This window comes from Ammospiza nelsoni, chromosome 2 (assembly GCF_027579445.1).
Source record: "Ammospiza nelsoni isolate bAmmNel1 chromosome 2, bAmmNel1.pri, whole genome shotgun sequence".
NCBI lineage: Eukaryota > Metazoa > Chordata > Aves > Passeriformes > Passerellidae > Ammospiza > Ammospiza nelsoni.
Genome location: NC_080634.1, coordinates 95,329,293 through 95,355,051, shown reverse-complemented (window position 1 = coordinate 95,355,051; position 25,759 = coordinate 95,329,293). Strand labels below are relative to the sequence as shown.

Below are 25,759 nucleotides of genomic sequence, written 5' to 3'. Positions count from 1 at the left end.
TCCTCTCTTTATTTCATCTAACTACTGACATTGGAGCCAGAGGACATTTTAGACTGCTCCTCTATACCAACAGTCCATTCCCTCCATCACTACCACTTGAAGCCATTTATTTTGCAGTTCCACACTGTCTTTCAGACTTTGCTTGCCACTCGAGCAAACCTAACAAAATTTGTTACTAAACCCCCTCAAGGCTTTAAGTATTCTGCTAACTAGCCATGAAATGCTTTTGTTGCATGTGTTTACAGTCAGTGAGAAAAGAGTGAGAAAACACCCCATTTGATGCTGGTGACTGTGCTCACTCACTGAGCTCAGTACACTGTGCACACTGAACTTTGACACAAGCCTTGGTGAGAATTATTTTTGTTGGCATATCAATACATTTAAAAATGTTCCAGATGAACTTCGGTGGAAGCTGTCACATGCTTTCTTTAAGAGCTACAAAATTTATGAGTACGTTTTGCCATTATAATCACTCTTAAATATTCTAAGAGATATAAACATGATTTTCCAGACAGGAGTCAAAGTTTCTTTTCCCTTGGCTTTACCTTGATTTCGCATTTCTCTTGCTGTTAAACATTACATAAGAGAACACTTCATTACTGAAAGCTGGTCATTATTTTCAACATTTAATTGAACTCTCTTTGCTATGTTATCAATACTTCAATTAACTACTCTGTAGCCCTTTCTCAGGTGTTGTAGTTACTTGAAAAGAAATGTAAATCCTCTTCAACATCTCTTAAATATGGTTTCCCAACTGTTTTTGCTCCTACTGTGATATTAAACTTCTTTTGTGGCTAAACTAAATATGTTCTCCAGCAGGTTAGAAACTTCCTTGTGTGATAAAGTGCTCCACTATCACTCCTTTAGCAGCTACTTCAGGTTTCCTCTTTGAAAATTGCACTTTCATGCTGCTTCTCACTGTTCTGTCTCCTTCCAGGCATATACTGTTACAAGCTTTGCTATTGCTTCTGCTGCAAGTGGTTTTGAGAACTTTGTATAAAATTTGGCTTTTTACCCTTCCTTAATGAAATCCAAACTTTGAGAAAATCCAGATCTGCTTTTCTGAAGGCCAACATCATATGGCCAGATGTTTTCAGTGACTAATCTTAGTTATGACCTTTCTCTGAAAGCATAAGTCTAAAATCTGAAGTAAGAAGTAGCTGACAGAAAGGAAGCACACAACTACCATGAGGTATGAGATTTAAAAAAATAAAATAAAAAACCACCAATTCCCCAAACTACTTTTTGCCCTTGGCTAGCAAGACCAGAAAGTGATTTAAGAAGACATTATATCCCACATTACTACGGTTCCCTAGTGATAACTATATACACCCAGGTCACTTGTGGATATTGCTACAGAGAAAACGTACACAGAAACTGATTATTATTAAGTGCATTGAGGATTAAATTCTAGTGTGGGAACTGACATATCACAGAACTGTCTACTTTAATGTCTGTCTTGGTCTGAGATCCCAGCAAATACAATATAAATTGGAAGAGCAGGATTATTTAAAGAAACTTAAAGGATTAACTACAAAATGTAGCTCCTGCTGTACCCCAGGGTTTGCTGTCCCAGACTCCTCAGTTACACCAACAAACCCCTGCAGCATCAGAGTTTTAGTGGGCAATTAGACCAGATACTGACACACTGCACAGGACAAAGGTTTTGTAATATGTATCTAGTCCGCAGATATTGACTCTGTATAGACATAATTTTAAATTTGGGAAGATGTCAAGCTATGCACAGGTATTGCACAGGCACTGGACAGCTCCACTTCTTGAGCATGAAGATTTCAGAGCAGCAGAGACCTTACATATCTTTTCATATCTTATATCTCACATCTCACACTGGGGAAACGTGACTCATTGGAGGCTCACATACTTCGGATCAAGCTAAGGCCCTGCAATCCTTCAAGAAACCATAGTGAAAGCATACACTAACAGTTGTTGTGCAAATATAAAATCAAGCTCTGTGAGCTTGTTTTATTCCATGAAGAAGAGAGCTTGAGCTCATTGTGCCAATACCCTTAAAATCAAAGACAGTGCATCTAGCAACAGCTGCTTAGAAGGTCATATTGTGCCAAATGAAATATTACTTTGTGAATACCTTCAGAAGACAGCTCTGAAAACTAAATATGAGCATGTCCCAGCACATAATACTACTGCTTTTATAGCCCTCTCTCCATAGAGATAAATTGATCAGTGTAATCCACTGGTTTGTATTAATCACAACAGATACCCACTGTACTGAGTGCAAAAATGTATCTTAACATAGAAAACGTTGCTAGAGACAATTGGGACAAATGGTTCCTATAACTATTTAAAACTAAGAAAAGCTGATGGGTTTAGAGGCCACTTAGCAGTTTGGTCTGACAGCTGTAAAAGAGTAGACAACTTATCAACATTTAGCATATCACAGTCAATATTATTCAAACTTGTTTGATATTTTGTTCTTTTCAAGAATAGCAGACCTCTTCACGAAAAATTATGTTCTTTTCCCCTGATTTGAATTCAAAAGATTATTTTTCTCAGAGTAAAGGATAAATCAATAAAAATATACTGCTGTCAAAGCACAACTGACAAAAACCATTGTGACAATATCCCAAATTTCATAAATATAAATCACAAGTTTCCCTGTAGAACATCAGATCTGCAGCTGATCAGTATCTCTGTTTATTTTATTACTGTTTTCTGAGTCTGCCCTTTCAGGCATAATTAAATGATTTCATGTTATCTATTAGCCCTTTCCAGACTGCAGACACGTTTTGACTCCCACATTGCCTATCACTCCTCTTTCCAACTTTATGGCCATCTCCAGAGTACATTGTTTGGCTGAGGTTTCCTTAACGTCCCCTGTTCAAGGTCTTTCCAACTCAGGCATAAACTGGTGCTGGACTCCAAGTTCCTACAGCAGCCACTTCACAGAATCACAGAATCACTAGGTTGGAAGAGATCTTCAAGATCATCAAGTCCAACCCATGCCCGAACACCTCAACTAAACCATGGCACCGAGTGCCACATCCAACCTTTTTTTAAATACATCCAATCTTTTTTTAAACACATCCAGGGATGGTGACTCCACCACCTCCCTGGACAGACCATTCCAGTACTCTATCACTCTTTCACTAAAAAACTTTCTCCTAATATCCGACCTATATTTCTCTTGGTGCAGCTTGAGACTGTGTCCTCTTGTTCTCGGGGGATTTAAATAGGAACACTGAGCAGTGCTTACTAAAACCAAGCACTGTCAATGAAAAGTGATTTAAAAAATTAACATTCTTGACTCTAAAAGATATAATAAAGGTTGACTATGAAAATATAGGCATAATGATTACTGATTTGCTCCACTAAAGGAACTGACTTGTTACCTCTGATATATTTTCAAGGAAACTCAAAGTACTTAATAGTGATCCTCCTCTGACTGCCAGGGCTTGTCTCCAACAAAGGGGTTTATATTGTGTTAAATCATCAATATTAGAAATACTTCTGTTCTATCTTTTGATATGTAAAATGACAGAAAACCCTCAAAGGTCCTCCCAGTCTGGTAAACCTTAAAAAAAAAAATTCACTGCAACAGTCAACTCTTCATTATCCAGAGCACAGGCAGAAGCACAATACCCTGCATACAGCAAAACCATCTGTGATTTTTAAGGCTGTAGAAGTGTGCAGGAGAGAAAACACTGGTCCCTGCTCCTGTTGATGGGGAACTCCAGAGATGTCCCAGTGACTCTCAGTCTAAGTCAGAGCTACCTGGCTTCCAGATCCAAAATTCCTCAAGCAAAGCCAGTCTGTGTACTTCTGCAGCATGGTCAATGCACACATGGGTGATGCACCCATCAAGGCAAACAGAGAATTCAAATTTATGTAGGCATAATAATACAGATACAGCCTCAGAATAAGGGAAACAAATATAAGCCAAAATTATGTTATTTGCTCAAGTTTTCCTCCTTTCAAATAATAAAAATGTCAAAACCAGCAGTACATTAAGAGTTAATTCTATTCTTATCTTCTGTCTAGCAAAGTTTTTTTTTTAAATTGCAATACTTCATGCTCAATGACAAAAGCATGTTTGATACTCTTGTTGACTTCAACTCTCAGTGGGTAATGCTGAGACAGTGAAATCATCATAAAATATCCTCCTAAAGAATGAGGATTTCCACTTCAGTGCATTCTAACTTGATAAGTCTAAGAAGATTAATCATTCTATATTATTTACAGCAACGTTCCAGTGTTGGCTTCATTTACACTTGTTTCTGATACAGAGTAAAAGTAGTGCAAATGGTCATGAATGAGAGATGGAACATTTTTAGAAGAAGTCAGTGCATGGAGAATTTTACTCATCTCTGAGCAGTCTTTGTTCTGAATGGTAATTAAATGCTTAACATGATTTTCTGCACACACTAACAGCTATCACTTCTTATCTAGACAGCTGCTTGAAATTGTTCTCAAAATCTAGGTAGGCATAAAAGAGTAAACATAGCTTCAGTCTTCTTCTGAGTAGCTCAATAAAATGCAGGCAAGCATTCAACACTCTAATCAGTTTAAACAGATCTCACACTTCAGTGAGGTTTAAGAGAACAGTCAAGTTATTATGCAGAAGACCAAAAAAAAGTATGAGGTAATAAACGAAGATGTTTTAGGTTAATCTCTCTAATGGAAAACAGTATGGTATTATTTATTATTTTAGCAATATTATGTTTTTCTAAAATTTCTGTACCTTTTGTTTGGAAAATATGTGATATTTGACATTATATAGCTTAAAACAACAGCTTGATGTTCAGCGTAATAATAAAGGCTTTATAGGATAAGGGCCATCTGTCGCAATTACATTCACTTTCTGAATTTTCTGAAAGGGATGAAAACCCTTAGAATTTGTCAATTATATGCCCTTGATAACATATGAGTCATGTTAAAGGAGTTTGGCATAGAAATGCAATTTTCATGGAAACAGTCTGATGAGAGAATATTTTAAATGTACTCTAAATATGGCCATCATATTGATGAAATTATTCTCAAAGGAGAGAGAAAAATATGGCAATGTGATTTACTCTTCCATGTCTGAAATGCTCTTGGGTACTATTTCCAAGTCATTTCCCAGCTTTTAAGTCAAATACCATTTTCAGCACTTTTTCTGATGAGATCATGAATATGATTATTTGGCCAAATGAATTTCAATTGAACCCCAGTCTGGAACTCCTGGGTCTGGAACTTCTTCCCACACTAGAGTAGGAAATATCTCTCCAGATGTTAATAATTAAGGCATTAAAGAGTAAACCCAGCACCCACTTCCGCAGCTCCCGGGGCTCCCATGGCAGTGAAGTGGTGTGGGAGGATTGGAAAAGGCCCTGCAGCATTCGTGCACTTCTGCATGACATGGAAGCCAGATCAAAAGGGTTTCCAGGGCAGGCAGAATGTTGGCTGTGGATGGTGGAGGGTAGAGTGGATATGTGCTCCCACATGAGAAGTGGAGAGCAGATGTTCTTTTATGTGGTCTCCTGGGGTACCACAGGAGGTGGGCATGGCAGCCTTCTCCGAGCCCAGATCTTGGCTAAAATCAGTCTTTCTAATCTGTCCTCTGATTAAGAAACATTCACATAGATTTTTGAAGGAACAGGTACCATTACTGATGTGTGTGTTAATGGGAACCACGTTTAGCAGGGACCAAATCCAAATGCATTTGTTGGAAATGCCATTTGCAGAAATATTACAGAGGCAAGCAGAAAGGATAATCCCCTTACTCTCCCTCACCAGGTTCTGTCTCCAGGCCTGGGACCAAGTGGCAGGCTATTCCTTACTCTAGACAGACACCAAATGTAATGAATTGGGATAAAAACTAAGCAGGGCTGAAGGGCAGGGGGCAGATTTCTTAAAAATAAAACTCAGTTTTCTGTTCAAAATCTTAAATATCTTCTAAACAGAGTTAAGATAATGAGCAAGCATCGATCTGAACCAGATTTAAGCATGTTAAATGCATTCCAAAATACCTTCAAATGCCTGTCTTGAGTGTTGTTTTCTAGGTATAACTAGACATTCACTTGTTCAGATGTCTCTAATGTCAATAACTATATTTCCTACACAGTCTAAAATTATGTGAATACTTCATTATATACCTGCTTAAAGTCAGAGAAATTTGTGATGGAACCCATTAGGAAGAATGGAGAGCACACTGCCACACTGGAACTTAATATGCCTTCTGTTACTACGGACTGATATTTTTCTCTCATCAACATTTTTAAACAGCCTACATTAATGTGAAGTAGTTTTGGATTCTAGCATATCAGACAAGCATCTATTTCTTTTAAACAGAACATTTGAGATGTTCTCTGGACTACGCAAATGAAAAATGCCAGCAAAAGCTCTAGCAAACAGACAGGAACACAGCTGGAAATAAATTAAGCATAAGGCTTAATACTATTTATTTCCTCAAGCTATCATTTTTTAAAAATTATCTTGTTACAAGATGCTGGCATACCTTATGAACTGAAAACTGATGTCTTTCAACACAAGGGTTATAACATGTCTCCTTCATTCTACCATGACTCATTTGTACTTGTTACTGAACAATAAGATCAAGCTATCAAGGAATAAATTCAGAGTTCTGAACCTTTACCAAATCTTTGCTGTATTTGTTTTCAATATATAGTTGACTTTTATTAAACAGACATTAATGGGTCATTTTAAAAAGGAGACTCCATCTGAATGATGCTCCAGACCTTGACACTTTTTATCTGTATCACAAATTCATCTATGCTCTGTTACAAAGAAAATTATCTGGCTTGGGCCTCCAATTAAGTAATTTACATTCCTAGTTGTGGAAAACACCAAAGAAAAGCCACTAACAGACATTCTTAAATCCATCATCCGTAAATATGCAGCTATTGCCTTTCAGACAACACAGAACACCAGCTGTCTATTTATTTCAAAGAACAAAACAATCCCCAAAACAAAAAGCAAACAACCGCCCCATCTCTTCTAAGTATTCCTTTGGGTGACCTAAACAACTTACCTCAAAACACATAACACATACCCAAAGCAACCACAGGATGAGAAAACTGTGGTTTACATTCATTTAGAAAGGTAGCTGTACAGCACATTTGCATGCACAGGAGAACACATCATAGATTAAAATCTCTACAAGCAAAATTGGAAGAGATAAGGAGATGGTTGAATGTCTATAATATTTACAAAAGCAGGTAGTTTACAGGGGGAATTCACAGAGTGCTTAAGTGCTCTGTAATTTTTCTTCACTGTAACTGCTTTAAAAGAAGACTTTAAAGTGCCTTTTTTTCATATACAAGAAGTTTAGATAACTGAATGGGAACTTTAAAACTCATTGCAAGGTTTTGTCAAAAGTTTTACATTTTTTTTCTTGACCTGCAACGCTTTTCTGTATCTAAGTTGATCATTAACCTCCCTCTTCCTAGTGCAAGTCCTTGCCTCCCAGGGCTAACCCTGGTCAAGGAACATTGATTATGATGCATCACAGCCATTCTGGAGAGCAATCTGCACGGCATGCTGAGAGGAGCATTCCTGAACTGAACTGCTTGCCTCACTTCCAGAACTGGTCAGGATGTCAAGCCTGCTGCCCACTGAGGACGCTGGAGATGAGGTGAGGGAAAGGTGGGAGTGAAGGGTCAGCATCCCACTCGATGGGGGAGGACAGAGGACACGGCCACATTAGGCTGGGAGCTTCACTCCAGAGTGAAGGCATTCACCTGTCCCCAGCCCTGGCCCTCCTGCCCTCTGCAGCCACGGCCACAGAGGAGGCTGCTGCTCAGAAACCCTGCTGATGGCACTGCCTGGCCTTGGCCATGGCCCCTGGCACTGCAAGCCTTCACTGAACCCAGTGGCTCACCTGGCTCCCAGTGGATTTTATACCCTGTGGTTGAAATAGGCAAGAAAATGAAATGGACAGAGCTGACTTACCTTTTGTCCTTTAACTCCACTGCAATCACATTTTCCACAACCGGAACATCCCTGAAAATAAAAGAAATTGAGAATTAAATGTCTGAAGTGGGTGACAGGCAGAACACACTGCAATGAGCCAGGGATGTCAGCAGCATCCCAGTGACTGCAAGGTTGGTCAGGGCAGGGAAAGTTTGCTTAAGCCCATACAGTAACATGAGAGAAGTCAGATTAACTGGTGCACAGGTAAAATCTTACAGTCACTTTGTGTTACCAAAGATGCTCTAAAGTGCATCAGGCCAATCTCTACTTTTCCTCCTCACAGTCATGAAGCAACTCAGCAGTCAATTGCTTTTACTGTTGTCATGCCCCTCAGAAACAAACTAGAGCAAAGGAAGCAGAACATCTGTATCAGTGAATATTCCACCAACGCACAGGAGATCCTTCAGCAGCCCCTTCAGGCCATTATTCAGAAGCAGTCAGGGACAGCACCTCCCCTGAGACAGTTTCAGCACAGATGCTGGGCACCTGTCCCTCTACACCTGCAGGCTCTGCAGGCTACTGGGATCTCAGTACTGCTGGGAAATGAAAAGAAAATGCACCTAATCCATTTTGAATTTGGAAAGTCCCAAATGAGACCAATAAATATTGACCCAGAAAGCTAAATAATACAGTAACATTTTTACTTGGTAAATACATTTTATTTTAAAGTAAAGCATCAAAGAGAAACGGGGCTTTAATACTTAAAAAAAAGGCCGTCCAATGAAACTACAGTGCTATCTCCTAAAAAATTTATTGCTTTTGTTGACACTTTTTTTTGTATATGTACATCCACTGAATTTGTTTCTTGAAGTAGAATTTTCTCCATACTGACGTAAAGCAAAAATAGTTATGATTTTGACAATTTACAATTTTTACTTACATTATTATACCATGTTATATTATAAATTCACACAAAGGTGAGAATTAACATGATTAGAATGAGTTTTTATCATATAATGCAGAAAGAGAACTAGATCTGAAGACAACACCTAGACATTCTGCAGTGGAACCTCAGCAAGGATCAGAAAGGAAACGTGCCACCCACTGAATAATCAGCTTCACTCCTTGCAGGACATGCTTATGCCTGGAAAAACATTGGGTCTTCCATTACAAGGAGTGACCTGGTGTGACCTCTCTTAGTTTTTCAGACCTGATGAGATCTCAGCTGGAGGAGGCATGCTTGCAGCTCATACTTCCTCCTCCAGAATAATGTAGAATGTTATCAGTTTTATCAACACATCCCCTAAACTCAGAAGTCTGTTTTAGTTGCATCTGGGAATGTACTTAACATAAGTCACTGAATCATTATAAACATCTGTTTTCAAGTTAATCCCTGCATATTTCCTTCAGCCTATTATTTAACATGCACTGTTTTAGAAAAAACCCATGTTGTTATTTAAGTATGGTTTTGTTCTCAAATTTAGCATAGCCAGAAGAATGGGCTTGTGCTTTCGAGCCTCTTTTTGTCCCCACAAAAATGAGTCCATTATATTCCATTTTTCCTGTTTTTAATGCCTCAGATTAGAATAACCAAAGGCAAGGAAGGTAAGAAGGTACTGAGCACCAGGGAGCACAACTGCACAAGGTCCTGCTGGGGCAAGGGCTGCAGCCTGCCATGCCAGAACAGGCACCTGCTCTACAAAACACTGCCTTTATTCCACAGCAACATCATCTCCTTCTGCCACTGATGCAACCTCTGTGGGTGGGTGGGAGGTTGGCCAGCAACGACAGCCACTGCTGGACAGCATTATCCTCAACTCCTAAAATGCATTTAGAATCTGAGCAACGTGATAACACTCTGCCTATACTAGGAAGAAGTATGAGGCTTTTCTTTCTGCTTCTCTGGTAAAAGGGGAGGGCCAGACTGGAAGAAGCTTGTGGATCAGAGGTCACTTTAAGGAGGTCAAAAGGGCACTTAAGTAATGAGATGCTGGAAGAGAGAAGGATGATTATAGCACGTACAGGAATCATCACAAGGCAATTAAACTGAAACTATGCAAATCATTGTTCATTTCTAAACTTTGGTTTTAAATCAGTCTCATGACATGAATAATCCACTTAATGATTTCCCACTATATATGACTAGAGATATTGAGACAAATAGAAAGAAATAACTCTGTCCTATCTCCCAGACATCCTGAGAGAGACAACGCCTTCCCCAGAAACTGCAGGGAGCTTGGAACAATCACTGCTGTCCTCCAAGTGCCAAAACAGAGAAGGAACAGTGCTGGGCAGGAAGCATAATCTGTGGGGGGAGTGACAGATGAAAAGGCAGTCTCTTTATCCTGTGTCTAGGAGCCAGTTACAGGCTAATCCAAAGATTGGCCAGGTGCACTGCACCAGGTACCTCCCCTATTTTGCATAGTACACTCACAATTTTCAAACAGCCATAGCTTCCTTGCACCATAGGCCAGCCTCTCATGCAACATTACAGGACATTCATTTTATCTTACTCCACCCACAAAATATAAGTCTGCCCAGAAGCAAAAGCTTATTTTAGTGATGCAAATTGTTTCATTTCTTGACAAGCATTTCCATTCCATTTCATTCTCCCAGACTGTCTGCAACTGATAAGCTCAGTGAATCATCCTAGTAAATCAGTATTAAACTATAAAAAGACTACATCCCTTCAACACAACACACACAGAGGTGCCACATGCAGCCTGAGTGTTTGCCTAAAGGACACCTATCTGTTTTCCATCACATTAACATATAGTCCAAAACAAGTCCCGCTAATGAATGGGTGTCCCAATCTGGACCTCTGGCTTCCATGACCCACATACTGAGCCTTACAAGCCTTAAGCCCTGTCAGTGACAGAGCGGAGAAAGCCGCTAAAATTCCCTGCAGCAGATGAACAAACTCTGCAAGGCAGGCTGTAAGACATCTGTCAGATCACAGCTACAGACTTGTTGCGTTCTGCCCTGTTTTTCCACGTCCAGCTACTTTCCTGGCATTTGAGGACTACTGCTTGGAACTCGCACAGGAACGATGCAAACAGCCAGATGAGCAGCCTAGGAGGGAGATGACTGCCATATTTGGAAATGCACCATTTCTGGAGGCCACAGACATCTCCAAAAAAATACAAAGGCAGAGTCAGTTCTTGGAAGCTACACTCTCTTAGAGAAGTGCATTTCTCAAGACAAAATGTAGTTCCCTTTCCCACAACATCACCTCAGGCTCTGCTTACTGAATTTCAGTTGCTGAGCAGCCACCAGCTTAGGCCAATTGCCTAGGTATCAACAGAGTTCACACTGAAGCCTGCAAAGCACAGCTATAAGGTAAAAATTTAGTTAAACTCTCCCTGGTCACTTAAGTCTGTTCATGTTAAAAATCACATTCCAGGGAACATAGTCACTTGTCCTGCACAAAATATACTGTCTTTCAAATCACAGAAAATCCTGTGGATAGGTGAGGCTAAAACAGATGTCAAAATCCTCTGATTATTCACAAATTACCTATTTCATAGCCAAAGTGCTTCAAAAAGGTAAAAATAATCATAATTACTTCATCTCGTGATTAAATCATTAGAAAATTACAATTTCTGTTTAGATGGGATGCTTGAACTGATGATGTTTTCCGACTAAACAGTGAAGATTTCCCACTCTATATTGCCTTACTTTAAACCCCATTTTGAGCTGAATTACCATAGCAGTTTCACGCTGAAACACAAGAAAGGCTAAGCCAACAGGATGGCTGTTTGACAGGGACAACTTTAAGTCTGAATCTCCTCTTACCACAAAATCAACCCTTTCCACCTCTGTATAAACCCAGTCACTTGGAAGCCTAAGGGAGATTCATCCCTCTGTAGCAGGCACTTCTTCCTAAGTGCACATGCATGCAACTCATGTAGCTGACATGAGAGCTGGATCAATAATATCTTCACATTTCACATCCCACCAAATACAGAAACAATGAGTTGATGCCAACTGCAGGACACTTATCTTGCATTCCTCTCATATTTTCTTCTCTTTCCAGAATGTCAAAATAGCTCCCTGGCTGTATTACTATTCTTGTCTTAAACCTTTAGATATAACTACTGAATTAGCAGAACTGCTATTTTGTGTACAAAGTACCACTAGAGGAAACTACTAAAATTAGTTAAATTAGTATTAGTTAGAATTAGTATTTAGTTAAAATTAATATTTTTTAACTGATTTTACAGTCCATTAACAACTTTGAAAAAAATCATGTAGCTAAAACTCCTGATTTACACTTAGCTAGAAAAAAGAAGATAACAAAAAAATCTGCACTGTCTTAGCAATTAGCAAAATTTAGTTATACACCCTTAAAGGAGTTGATACAAAGCCAGTTTTTCTGAACTGATTATTTGAACTTCAACTCTTAGAATGGTTTAGGAAAAGGAACATCTGCTATTCCTTCATTTTGATGACTTAAAGCAAAGACCAGAAGTTGAGCACAATTCTCATGTCTTTTGTAAACCCATCAATTTCAGATGTCTACAGACAGAAAAATAGCAGACAAAAAGACAACTTTTTTCTAATGTCAGCAAGCTCCAGTCTTTCCACCTCTCCAGATTTATATCTCTCATTATTAAAAAACAAAACAAATAAGAAAGACCCTTCACAAACCAATGTTGGCAGCTTATCTTCATCTCCTTTTTTAAATTTTTTTTTCCCAGCAAATCATGGGTAGACTCCAATTATGACTGTTCAGGGAATTCCCCAAACCAAGGGAAGACTTATTGGTTTTGAAGCTTTAACGCTGTAAGTCACCAAACTAAGTTCAGCTCTCGTCAGCAGTGACTGGAAGCTTCTGCCATGCAGTAGCTATTTAAAGTTCTTGCTTGTGTCATTTCCATTTTCTGCAGATCAGAGGACAGCAGAGCAGTGCCATTCAAGATGTCCTGCACATGCACCAGATGCCTGTGTTTAAGCAAGGGAAATACATGCAACCCAAAAATCTCCAAACACTCATTAAACTTCAGGATTACAATACTCATTCTCCTGAAGACCTTCTTGGCTTGTAGGCTGATGCACATGAGTGTAACAGGAGGAAGCAGAAGTGGTTCCCACTCATTTCTCTCTGTAAATGCAGAGTCATTCTTCAAATGTATCTTCTGGGGATTGCTTTGGCCCAGGTGAAAACAAACCTACACAGTCAGTGGAAAACTGTGGCACTTCATGATTACTTGCATGTCAGTGCATGAGTTAAGTAGTCCTGTTAGTCTGAGGGGAACTTTAAGTTTAGAAGTTTACAAATTAACATATTTGTAATATCTGAAAAGAATGGCAAGTCACTTTCTGAAGTAGTGCTGTGCATGATGAAATCCGAACTAATTACAACAATTCAGCTCTGGTTTTATTTAGAAGTTTAGCTCAGTTGACTGGAGCATGGTGGTAGTTGCACCAAGAGTGTGGGTTCAATCCCTGTATGGGGCCATTTACTTTAAGAGCTGGACTCAACAATCCTTGTGGATCCCTTCCAGCTCAGAATACTCTCTGAGTCTGAGAAAAGCCTTGTACAATTTTTGGAAGATAATTAATTTTAAGAAAAACTCTATAAAAAACAATTGGAAAAAAAATCATTATGGCTATTGGGACAGGAGGGGGCTGTTCATATATTTTTGGCACGTTTTTTCTGTTTGGCTGGTGGGAGGGCTGTTTTGTTGTTGTTTTTAGAATTACCATAATCATGCAGGATGTTCATACAAAAATTGCAGACAGACCACAGATTCTTATCTATCTCCAGTGTACTTTAGTCACTCAAAGGAACATTAGCAAATTTTCAGAATTTAGTAGATTTTAAATTAACTATTCATGAAAATATTTATTTTGTAAATTAGCATCAGTTGGAAGTACTTCACTTAAAATATGTTTAAAGAAGAGCTGTGTCTTCTTAATCAAAAGAATATTAGATTGCTGGCGCTGAAATGTTTTGTTGCTAGGACCTCATTTTTCACATTCTTTTCCAAATTCCCCAGGGGTCTATCCTGGAGGTAGGGTCATGGGACTACCCTAAAGGCTGCTTTGTGAATATGACCTTCCTGTTGGTGATGTGAACATCGTTTGCACAAAGTGATGCAAATCTAGGGGGCTTCCCGTTAATTCACAGGAAATATAGTTATTCCTGTTGTTCCATATTTGGACAGAAAGGACATTTAAAACAACTGTTTCCTCCAGCTACATTCTTTTACAGGAAGCTCTGGAAACAATCAAGGTATCTGCTTACTTAGGGAAATTTCAGAATATCACATTATAGAACTCCATACTGCACAGCTCAAAGCAAATAACTGCTTTGTGAATACAAACTAAAAAAGCCTCCCATGAGCATTATCTACTGAACTATCTACTAGGCTTATTTCCATGGACTGTCAGATACTGCTCAGCCTCCAACAGAGAAGACTGTATTTACCAATCCACTCAGCAGGTTTTGTACTCTTTTCCTATACAAGAACTCCACTGTTAGTTTTATTTTCAAATAAGTGAAAAAAATTCCAGGTGCCAGTAAGATCTTCTGGGCAGCCACTGGTGTTTCTTCACTGACCACTAAGGATTAGAGCATGTTCCAGAGCTTCCTAACACCCAGTGACAGGCGCTTTCAGGAATACATTTCAAAGGGCACGACCCCTCCTAAATTCAATTATGGTAATCACTGCTAACAATTGTCACTCAGCTCTTCTGCTTTGTGAACAGGCAAACTGAAGCCAGTCGATACAGGTAAGAAACTCCCATTCCTCATCTTGCTAACCTGAAAAAACCTGCAGAGAGGACAGGAAATCCTGTTGCAGAACCCCCCTATGGCTGTTGCAGAGCTCACCACCCGCCTCATATACAACTATCCTGGAGCTCACAAAGCAAAGTGCAAAGAAAATCCTGCAGGGAACAGATCCAAGCCCCCTGTCCTGTAACTTGCATGGTTTGGTGAAACTGGCATTAGCAATCCCCACATATACAAGTGGAGGGCTAACAAAATATCAAACTTCTTTCTTGTTCATGAGGCAGAGAGGTTGTGGACTCTGAAACAAATCACACAAGTTTGTTTTTCTTGTTGCTTTATGGGATGGATCCACACAACCACTTACAGCACCTGCCAGAGGTAAAAGGCCATAACCTGGCAAAATGGAACAGTGTCATTACAATGGTGTGGTGGTGCAAGGACAGGTGGCAGTCTTCTTGCTGTCTTCCCAATAAATCCACACCTGCAGGGCTTCACTGCTTCCCAGAAATGTTTCAGTTTCCCTGGCCCCTGTGCCTTTGCTGTTCAGTGCACAACCCCATTTTCACAAGCACAGGGAATACCCATAATAACTCTACTCAGTGTGGTCAAAAGCCTGCCCCAAAACAGTTCCAGCAGGGAGGCAAAACACAATGCCACCAACACTAGGCAGAGGGAGAGGGAGAGGCAGTGGTGGCCACCAGCTCAGCAGGCATTGCAGCCCCTCCCAGGCACCTTCCACTTCCCAGCGCTTTCCAACCCAGGCTGGAGGCAGAACCAGGATGAGAGGGAACTGCCAAGGTGGATTCCCTCCCTTCTCCTCCCACAGGGAGGAACCCTCTCTAAGCAGCACTGGGAATGAGATAAGAGATGGATGCCATGGCAGCAACCAGCCCCAGAGCTGTGCCACTATGGGCCATGACAGGCACAGGAACATCTCTGCGGCTGCTGTGGGTTTGGGCCTGATGGAGAGGCCACCTCTGCCACGCTGTCCAGCCAATCACTAAGTCCTCCCTTTAAACTTGTCTGGCCCCAGCAAGCCCCCATTACACTGGGGAGTGAGTGCACTGAAAGAGCAAGCCTGCAGGGGAGGTGCAGCCCTCCTGCACGGCAGCCTCTGTCCAGCAAGGCATCTTCATACACCCAAAAGCAAAGGAGATGCCTCAGGAGAGAGATGCAGGAAGCCAGTGAAGCCATTTTCCAAATGTGTACAGCATATCCATGAGTGGTGCTTTCCCTTCCCTTAGCTGATACACATGAACATCAAAATAAACAAATACATTTAGAAGTAACAGCTTTTAGAAAACACAGTGCTGGGAAGCAGAGATCTTCAGCCCCCACCATTCTCGCCTAGACTAAATAAACGGAGAAGCAATATCCTCTTAGTTGGGATGCACACCAAGGCATGTGAGAAAAGCACAAAAGATAAACTGGAATTCTGTGTTTGAGTGCAGAGGAGAAACCCAGGTGACACACAGTCCAGCAGAGGCACAGACTGCTGTGTCCTGAACTCACACCACCTGAGCAGGGCTTTCCCCTGGGCACTATTTGTGCAGCTCCTTATTTCCTTTCACCATCCTCCTGCAGTGTGATCCACCACCTGTGGAGGAGGCTGTGTGCACTTCCAGGTAACACCATCACCACGGAAAGGTCTGTCCCAGAAGGGCTCCTGTCTTCATGTCACATACTGTCACTGCATGACCAGGGTCCCCTTGCTCCTTTCTTAGTCCTTTGCTCCCCATCAGCAGTTCCTTACTCTTCAGCTCTCCCAAGCCTGAGCTTGCATTACTCAGGAAACATTGTGGCTTTAAGTGGGTATGGCTGACCTGCAACCAGGCTCTGCACAGGCTCAGGCAGCAGCTCCTCAGTGCTGCAATCACTCCCTGGAGCTGTGGCTGTACCAGCACAGCACCAACATCCACAGTGCACAGCCCCATCTGACCTTAACAGAAGATTTGCCCGTACCTGTCAAATGTGGCAGCTTCTGCAAGGAAAACCTCAATGGAAGACTCCACTGACCTCCATGGCATACTGCAGGTATATACAACTTGCCACTAAAACCTTTCCAGGAGACTCTGTCAGGGCATTTAAAGATTAGCAAATTTTACTAGAACACATGCAACTTCTATTGCATGAATTTATCAGAGCTGTCCAAGTGATTTCTCTAGCAAAACATGTGATGTTATCTTTTCTTCTGAAAGGAGCCTCAACTTTTTCAAAACTTCTCACAATTAAATAGTAACAATCAATGTAAACAATTTTAAATACATTGTTTGCACTTCACAACACCAGTTCCATCTCCTCAGCAATACTGGGAAGAGGAGACAGGTAGGATAACAATGGCCTCACTCTGACCAACAGACTCAACAATGAATCACAAGATTGCTAATGAGCAATTAATTTGTACATTTTAAGAGCCTTATGGTATTCTGGAAACAGCAGTAGTAACCACAGCAGTTCAACATTCTTGTCAAACACAAGATTTAAAAAGCATGTAGCATGTTTAGTCTACTTAGCAGCCAGCCAAAATACACAAAAATCCATTTGATAAACCTACTTAACCCACTTTTCTTCCCCACAGATCTCAAAGATTTTTCAAGCAGGTTCATCCTATGGCAATGTCACTGTTACAGTAAAGATAAAAAAAAAAAAAAAAAAAAAAAAGATCTATTTAATTGTCCTAGTGAAAGATTTCACCCACTTCTTGCAGACAGTCAGCTCTAGAAACTACAGCACCACAGGGAAGGTCTAAAATTGGAAGAGTACTTCCTAAAATGAAATACATTTTTTGACTATTTGCATTATAATACTACCATAATTTTTGGACTGGAAGCAGTACCGGAAGTCTACACCATGCATTTTCTCTCAAATATTTTAACAAATTGCCAGTCATTAATCTATCAGGGCACCTTCTCTTCAGCTCCATCTCACAACTTTAGTTCTGTTACACTGATAATTTTAGCAACAAACCACTAGTCATTTATCAGTTTGGACTCCTAAAGAGCCATAAGGGGAAGTATTGCTTTCTCTGCTCCTCAGGCCACTGAATTTTGTCTTTTGCTCCATCAAGGATGCCATTGATTATGAGCTGCTTTCTCTTCAGGACACACCAACATCTTTTCTCCTAAAGACTCTGCAAACCCCAGAAATAATCCGCTCAGTTCAAGCTACATTTCAAAGGACATTACTGCATATCTAAAGACTCCAGATGCATATGGGTCTCTCTGACTGTTGAAGAGTCACAACTTTCAAGAGATATTCCTCTTAAATGCAAAGCTCATGGTTTAGCAAAAGCCCTTGCTCAATAGAGAAGTAAGGACTCAGCTCCTGTGAAGGATCACAAAGATGACTGACCAGAAGTAAAAAAAGTGGGTTTTTACTTTCTTTTGCTGTTATAAAGAAATTATCCCAAAGGACACTTTTTTCCTTTCTGAGAAGCACCAGCTAAGCAGAAACGCTTGGGCTTTTCCAAGTGGTGGTGTCTCTTAAGAAAGAGTTTAGAGAGAAGAAGATAGGAGAAAAAAAAGACTCCAAAACAAACCTCAACCCTCAAAACACACGTGGCATTCAGCAGTTGGACAGATAATTGAGAAGTAACCCCCAAATTACTATTTCAGTTCACAGGTCTGCTGTGCAAGACTCAGTAATGCCCCTGAGGCACCACCTCACATCCGCAGCAAGGTGCTGGCTCTAGATCCTCCACAGACAATGCCAGCAGCAGGAAAATACTTCCCTCAGTGAACAACAGGCTCTGACTTTAACAAACACACTTGGACACCCATAGCTTACAGTTTGACTCCCTTCTACCTGACTTGAACAAAAACCATGATGAGCTTTGCCACAGCCTCACCCTATGGACGGCAAAACTTCTCTGCGAATTAGAGTTATGGAGAGGAGCCCACATATTTTGCTCTCGGATGGGCAGCAGCATCCCAACATTGGAATAAAAGCTATCAATAACCTGAATGACTTGCAAGAGCTCACAGAATTTGTGTGCATCAGAGTGGATGGATTGGATCTCTTTCAGGATGTTGCTGTCTTGTCCATCCAATGAACATCAAAATTACATGGAAAGAGAATTTAGGTGCAAATTAGATGGTTCCAACTCACAATTTGTTCCATTAAATGCACATTTCCAGTAGTTACACCTCATGTTGTATTCATTTCTTAGTTAAGAGCCTTATGGTATACAGGAGTTCAGAGAAAGGCAGTGCAAATCTTCAGTGTGAATTATATTGCCCTGAAGTCCTCTAGCCTGAACCTGTAACTTACTCTGAAATCCACCCTTACATAAGCATAGCAGAATATTTATACTGGTAGAAACTATAGTGCCATGTCTTCCCATGCAAATTAGCTCCTTAATCCAAAACCCATTTTCACTTGCAACTGGATTGTGACATTCTAAATGCACATTGCACTGCAAATAAACATATCAATTAAAGAGCAATAAGAATTAATAGAGTAACTAAGTAATAACATAGATTGAATGTCAAACAACTTTTTTTGTTTTCAATTTATTTTTCAGCCATGGAACTCACTTTTACTTATGTGACAGATCAAATGGATGCCATTTTTAAAACATAGTTGCAAGTTAAAACTGGTGCTATCGACATGTTCTCTAATTTATTTGTCTGGCCCAAATGAAAAACAGACAAAATTTTCTCCAACCCATATTTTTCCAAATTGACATTTGAAAATCCAGTTTTAATAAAAATTGAAATGTTGGAACATGAGAGCAAAATAGCCACAGGAAATATTATTTTAGTGTGCAACATTTGCCAGACGCAAAAGGAAACAAACTTGTCAGTCCTCTCTTTCTTTTATGTTTCTTTGTTGACTAGACAGGAAGCTGACAAAAATTGATTTTTTTCCTCTCGTAAAGCATACAACATAATTTTTATTGTACCACTTCAGTTGCAGACTGCATTTTGTAAATAAAAGCATACTTCATGAGCATCCAGGGAAGAGCTTGCTATCTGACAGTTTACAAAAATGCAGTACTAATTAGGTACAAGAAGAAAAGTAAATAGTGCTCACTGCAGAAACGGAAATAACATGGTTTAGAAGAGAGGCTGAAAATCCATTCTTTTCTATGGCAACTTCCTGAGTGATGGAAAAGTTATAGTTGAGTAAAATTAAACATCTTCCTAACCTGTATTCCTGCATGTAAAGGTCAGCAGAAGTGCAAACATTTATGAACATTGAGATTCAGCTGTAAATATTTTGTGAGCAGCTTATTTAAAAACTGTAAGAAGCAGACAGATAATGTTTCAGCAATAAGATATCTTCCACTAATTAAGCAGACACAAATAGGCTTCAAAATCCATGCTTATTATTTAAAATTAGAAACAATAAGCTTAAGGTCATTCATCCAGTGAAAGGTCAATACTAAAGATCTCATACTTCATCAAAAAATTAATCAAAATTTTCTGAAGTTAATAAACACAGGCTATTATAGAAGCAAGCTGAGTATCCATTTCAGAGTTCTTCCAAAAAAAAAAGATCCTGCCAATAAGAGGTATAAGGCACCCAAAGGGCAAGATGAAGGACGTGACAAAGGCCTTTCCCCCTGAGACCTGCTGAAGGGCTGGGTCACAATGGGTAAAGCCACAGAGACCTTTCTTCCTGGGACCTGCCACATGTTTGCTCTCCCTTCTGCAGTCCCAGCCCTACTCTTGTCCTGCCACTTCAATGCATCAAACCCACCCTGGAATTAAACTATGTGAGTACTAAATGCAGTGACCTTTTTATTATTTTTTTTTTTAATGCTACAGCTTAGTTTATTACCTTCGCAATGAGGTCAATCAAATAAATGCTGCCATGGTGGAGGGGCAAGACAATGCAAACAGGACCACAGGCAAAACTGTCCAGGAACACTCATGCAGGGGGTTTAAGACTGACACAGGTGTCACAAGTACTTTAATTATCAAAGGCACGTATCATTTTATGAGATAAATTGGTAAATTGATAAATTTATGAGCTATTGCATGCTATTGTGACAGAAAAAAATGGAGGTCCCCGGAGTTTACCTTTATACTAAAACAGTATTGATCGTACTCCCTTCTCCAACAGTGTAACAAACAAGGGTGCTTTAATTTTTATTGGTATTTGTGAAAGAATGTTGAAAGTATCTCTAAAGTTATGCATATCTAAATTATTCTTGACAACAAATACAATCATTACTTTCCATTTTTTATACCTATATGACGTGTATGTTTAATAACCTCATTTCATCTGGGTTTGCAAGATATTTTTTCAAAATAGGTTGACCAGCTTTGTATCATTGTGGATACTGGCTGAATTCACTGTTGCAGTTACTTGTAATGTGACTGCAAGCTTAACCAGGCTTCCTAATTACAAAGATGATCACACATTGTGGCACTAACAACATGGCTTTATACCAGAATTAGCAAATTTCAGGGGACTCAGAGATGTTGAACATGAGCTTTCCAAAAACCTTCCCTGCCTGTGAACATCTCTAGAAGATATGCCATCCTGAGTACATCTAGAAAGAAATTTAAAATTTATAATTATCCTTCATCCTTAAGCATACATCCTTGTGATCTGCAGTGTGTTCTCAGCAGTAACATACCAGCATAAACGCAAGAAAATGATCCTCAGATAATGTAAGTCCTCAAGTCATGTACAAAAGAAAGGTGAAATCTCACAGTCCTACCAGACTAGCATTTTGCTAGAATTAATGCTCATTGCAAATGGTGTCTAGCTGTTTCAGAACATTCCATGTAGATTCAAGAATGAATGTTCAGCTTAATAATTTCACTATAAAATATGCAAATATTGACAATTTTAAGTAACAAGTGCCCTCAAAAAAACAGGAATAAAAGTGATAAATGTAAGCAAAACCACCCAAAGTCACATCACGAGACTGCCTTTCAATGCCAGCACATCTGCAGAAGTCACACTAAAACTCAAAGTTCAGAACATGTCATTCTTATGGCAACATCCTTAACGCGCCAGATGTATTCCCAAATCACTCCCTAGAACAGACCACACTTTAAACCTCACATCTAAATAACACTTTTTTTTTAATCTCATATTTACACTGCTTGAGAAGTTAAAAACTGAAGTCATTAAAATCACTTCCTCTACTTTATAAAAGTGTGTCGTTAACCACAAGGGTATTAATCCTGGCTATACACAACCTTAAACTTGTGACTGCTGCCTTACAGACACACAGCAAGTGCTCATGACTGTCAAGGGGCCTTTCACTTTTGGCATTACTCTTCAGACTGAGTTAAGTGACTTTATTACTATCTTCTAGCTTTTTTTTTTTAATTTATTTTAAAAGTCTCATCCATTTGACTATCTTATAGATCAAAAATCTGCACAGTAAAGATCAAAAAGAGTATATAAATTTCAACAGAGTAATTATTAAGAAGATTCTTTTTAGCTAAAATCACATTTCCTTTGGGCTCAACTCATGTTTCTTGCACAAGGAAAATGGTTACTCCATTTAAATTGGCTTATATATCTTTTTCTACTTGATGTAATTCAGAAGTTGAAAGAGAGGGAAAAAGTCAATTATTAAATAATTCAAGTTTTTAGGGCAGATTCAGTCTGCTTGATAAAGTAACCATTAGCATATTTTAACCAGACATAATGTAAGCAAAAGTTTTACAAGGGGATTATTTCCTTAATTTCACTGGTGCTTGCTTTAAAGGGGATATTTATTTATATTAGGTTTTTATAATATTTATTATTCTCTGTCTCTAACAGTTTATTTGATCATCAAGTAAAATAATTTGGGTTTGAAAAGTACCTCATTAAGATAAAACATTCAATTGAAGTAAAACACAGGGCTAGAATGGTACAGAAGTTCTTTATTTAAAAACATTTTAAAAACTAAAATGTGCAAAATGTCAGTAGTTCCAAGAGTCATCAGAAAATGAAGGGTTTACTCCCCTATCATCACCTGACATGACCTAAGTGAGTATCACTCTAGATTGGCACTACTTGGAGGACTTACAGTGGAGAAAGGAAAGCAGGAAAACAGGATTGCTGTGCAGGATAGCGTAAGCCTGGATGTGAGACAGGACAACCCTGGATGTACAGACTGGGGAGTGAGAGGCTGCAGAGCAGTGCCATGGAAAGGGACCTGGGGGTCAATGGCAAGTTGACCATGAGCCAGCAGTGCCCTGACAGCCAGGAGGGACATCCCTGTCTGGGGGCATCAGGCACAGCATGGCCAGCTGGGCAAGGGAGGGGATTGTCCCACTCTGCTCCAAGCTGGGGCAGCCTCACCTCGACTTTTGGGTGTCACAATATAAAAAAGATATTGAACTACTGGAGAGCATCCAGAGGAGGGCAAGAAAGATGCTGTAGAGCCTTAAGGGGAAGCCTTACGGGCTGAGGTCACTTGGTCAGTTCAGCCTGGAGAAGAGGAGATTGAGGGGAGACCTCATTGCAGCTTCCTCACAAGGGGAAGAGGAGGGGCAAGCACTGATCTCTCCTCTCTGGTGACCAGTGACAGGACCCAAGGGTTGTATAAGGGGAGGTTTAGGTTGGATATAAGGAAAAGTTTCTTCACCCAGAGGGTGTTTGGGCACTGGAACAGGCTCCTCAGGGAGGTGGTCACACACCAGCCTGGCAGAGTTCAAGAAGCATTTGGACAATGCTCTCAGACACTGGGTGTGAGTCTCTGGGTAACCTGCCTAGGGCCAGGAGTTGGACTTCAATGACCCTTCTGGGCCCATTCCAGTTCAGGAGGTTCTATGATCTATGATTAGGAGTTTTGGTTGACAAATAAAAGCAGAGCAAAGAACAGAGGCAGGTTGTCCCAAGCTGGAGAAGGAGGAGAAGAAGGACATTCAGACAGCAGAACCTGTAGGACTCTCCACAGGGGCAGATCTAAGATGATGAATTGCAATTTTATTCTGTCTGGCATTCCTTTCAACTCTAACTAAAATTAGAGGGGGAAAAAAAGAGCAAAACTAATCTCCACAGACCTCAACAGAAATCAGAATCCAAACATCTGCAGTCACAAACATACTCATGCCACAGTGTCTCACAGATGGAACATACTCTACAGTGATTTACAAACTGTACACAGCAGCAGAATGGCTGGGAGGATGGATAGTGTTTGCCAAAACAAAATCTGGACCCCGACAGAAAAAAGATACGTGTTTTTTTTTTTTATTTTGATATGCACCCATAATACCTAACTCCTTGCCACAATTTCTTCAAAAAGGAGACAAAAGTGGTGTTAAATAGGCCATGTGAATCAAAACACCTTCAAGAGGTTCTGAACATTCAACAAGTTTTGAGGAACTAAATGAACATTTTGTTGATAGGGAAACACTTTAAAGCATCAAATTTTAAAAATAGAAGTAATGAGAAACCACTGGACAAAACATATACAAAATTTAGTTTAGCAACACCATTAACATTCATACCTCCTTTATAAAAATCAAAATAAATTTCACAATTTTCAAATGGACTGGGCACTAAGCAGAATAAAACCACTGCAGAAGTTTCTTTCAACAGTGTTGCACCTATCACATCACCAAGAATTATGATCAGAAACTTCAGAGTATACAACAACTTTGCAAAATCTTGCTAGATTTGGATTTGGCTATATGAGCACAACTTTTGTTGAATAAATATGGCTACATTCAGTCTAATTTTCTGAGTCAAAGAGCTTTATTAATTTAAGTAGCACTCCAACTAGCCTAAGTGAAACAAGATCACCACAAATTCTCTTACCTTCACTGTAGGATTCTGACTTTATCACTATTTATTAGTAATGCATAAATATTCAATATAGCTGTTATATTTCTCACATGATAAGAATTTCACATCATCTATTAAGAACAGCATGTTATAAATAAAGTCATCTCATATAAAGTCTCCAGACTTGGCAGATTTTCTGAAATAATCCAAAATACCAAAACCAAAGTTAGGATCTGTTTAGGTAAACAGTTAGCTTAACTGCAAAAGCAAAAGAACCCTGATTTTATCTCAGAAGGATGTCATCATCCCAGGATGTATTGAACAGATGTCTTGAAATGTACACATCATAAACACCAATGCTCAAATCAAGGCATCCTGTAGCAGTACCTTGTATCACTTTTTAGATCATGGAGTCACCATTTCATCCCTTGGAAAAACTCTACACAAAAATAGCATCTGTCGGAAGATGGAAACATCAAGCAACCAGTACCACAAAGATTCTGCTATCCTCATTAAGGCAGCATCCTTCTTCCTTTGGTCTTGTTTTTCACATCCTTCCTTCCTTTTAGGTGGCTGTGTGTCGCCATTTTGTAAAGAAGAAAGCATCTGAATTTTATCATTGCAAAACCTCAAATTTATTACTTCCAGAATTTTTAAATAATTGTGGAGAAGTAATGGAACGTTTTTAAAAATGTGCCTGTTACTAAAACAAAAAAAAAACACAAACAAAAAAACCCAACCAAACAAAAAAACCACAACAACAAAAAAACCCCAAAAAAATTTAAAAAAAACCCCAACCACCAAAAAGTACATTAAAAATGCTTTGGTTTCTCTTAATAGTCATGATTAATTTCAAATACCTAATGAAAGAGTTCATTCTAAAGTAAGAGGCAGAAGGACAATTGACTTTCATAACTTCTCCCTTACAAACTCTCTTGGTCTTTTCTATTTTGAGTGCTACTTGTAATTATGTGCACCACCTCCTAAATATTTGAATCACAAGTAAACTTCCATTAGGCTCTAAGAAACATGTGTAAAAGAACAGAAAGCTTTTGATTATTTCTGACCAGAAGACACCACTGGCAGTTAGATGTTGTATTAAGGGTACTTTGGCAGTGAAAAGCTCAAGGACAAACTAAACAATGCCTAAGTTGTTCTGTGCTGAAGAATCCTTAGGTTGGCTCCTTCTACATGCACAGGGCTGGACAAGCACACACCTGGGACAACAGACACATTTCCAGCTCACATCCTAATCCTGATCTTGGCAATTTGTGAAATGCCTCAGCCATGTCCTGTGTGGAAACTTCCACACCAGTGACAGGTCCCTGGAGATCTTATTTTATTTTATAGCTTGCTTGTATGGTAATGTGACAGATTTGTTCCACCTTGTAAAGGCATGCAGCAGTGTTAATATTTAGCTGCTGGTTTGCTCTACCAATTCACATT

General features: G+C 39.6%; 1 protein-coding gene across 1 annotated transcript in view; it reads right to left on the bottom strand.

Annotated features, from left to right (window-relative positions):
* COL4A1 (collagen type IV alpha 1 chain) overlaps positions 1-25,759 on the bottom strand; it is a 122,143-nt gene that overhangs the window by 65,575 nt on the left and 30,809 nt on the right. Inside the window, exon 2 of the mRNA XM_059467172.1 lies at positions 7,927-7,977. Within this exon, the coding sequence (XP_059323155.1) occupies positions 7,927-7,977 (51 nt within the window). The remainder of the gene's footprint in view (positions 1-7,926; positions 7,978-25,759) is intronic.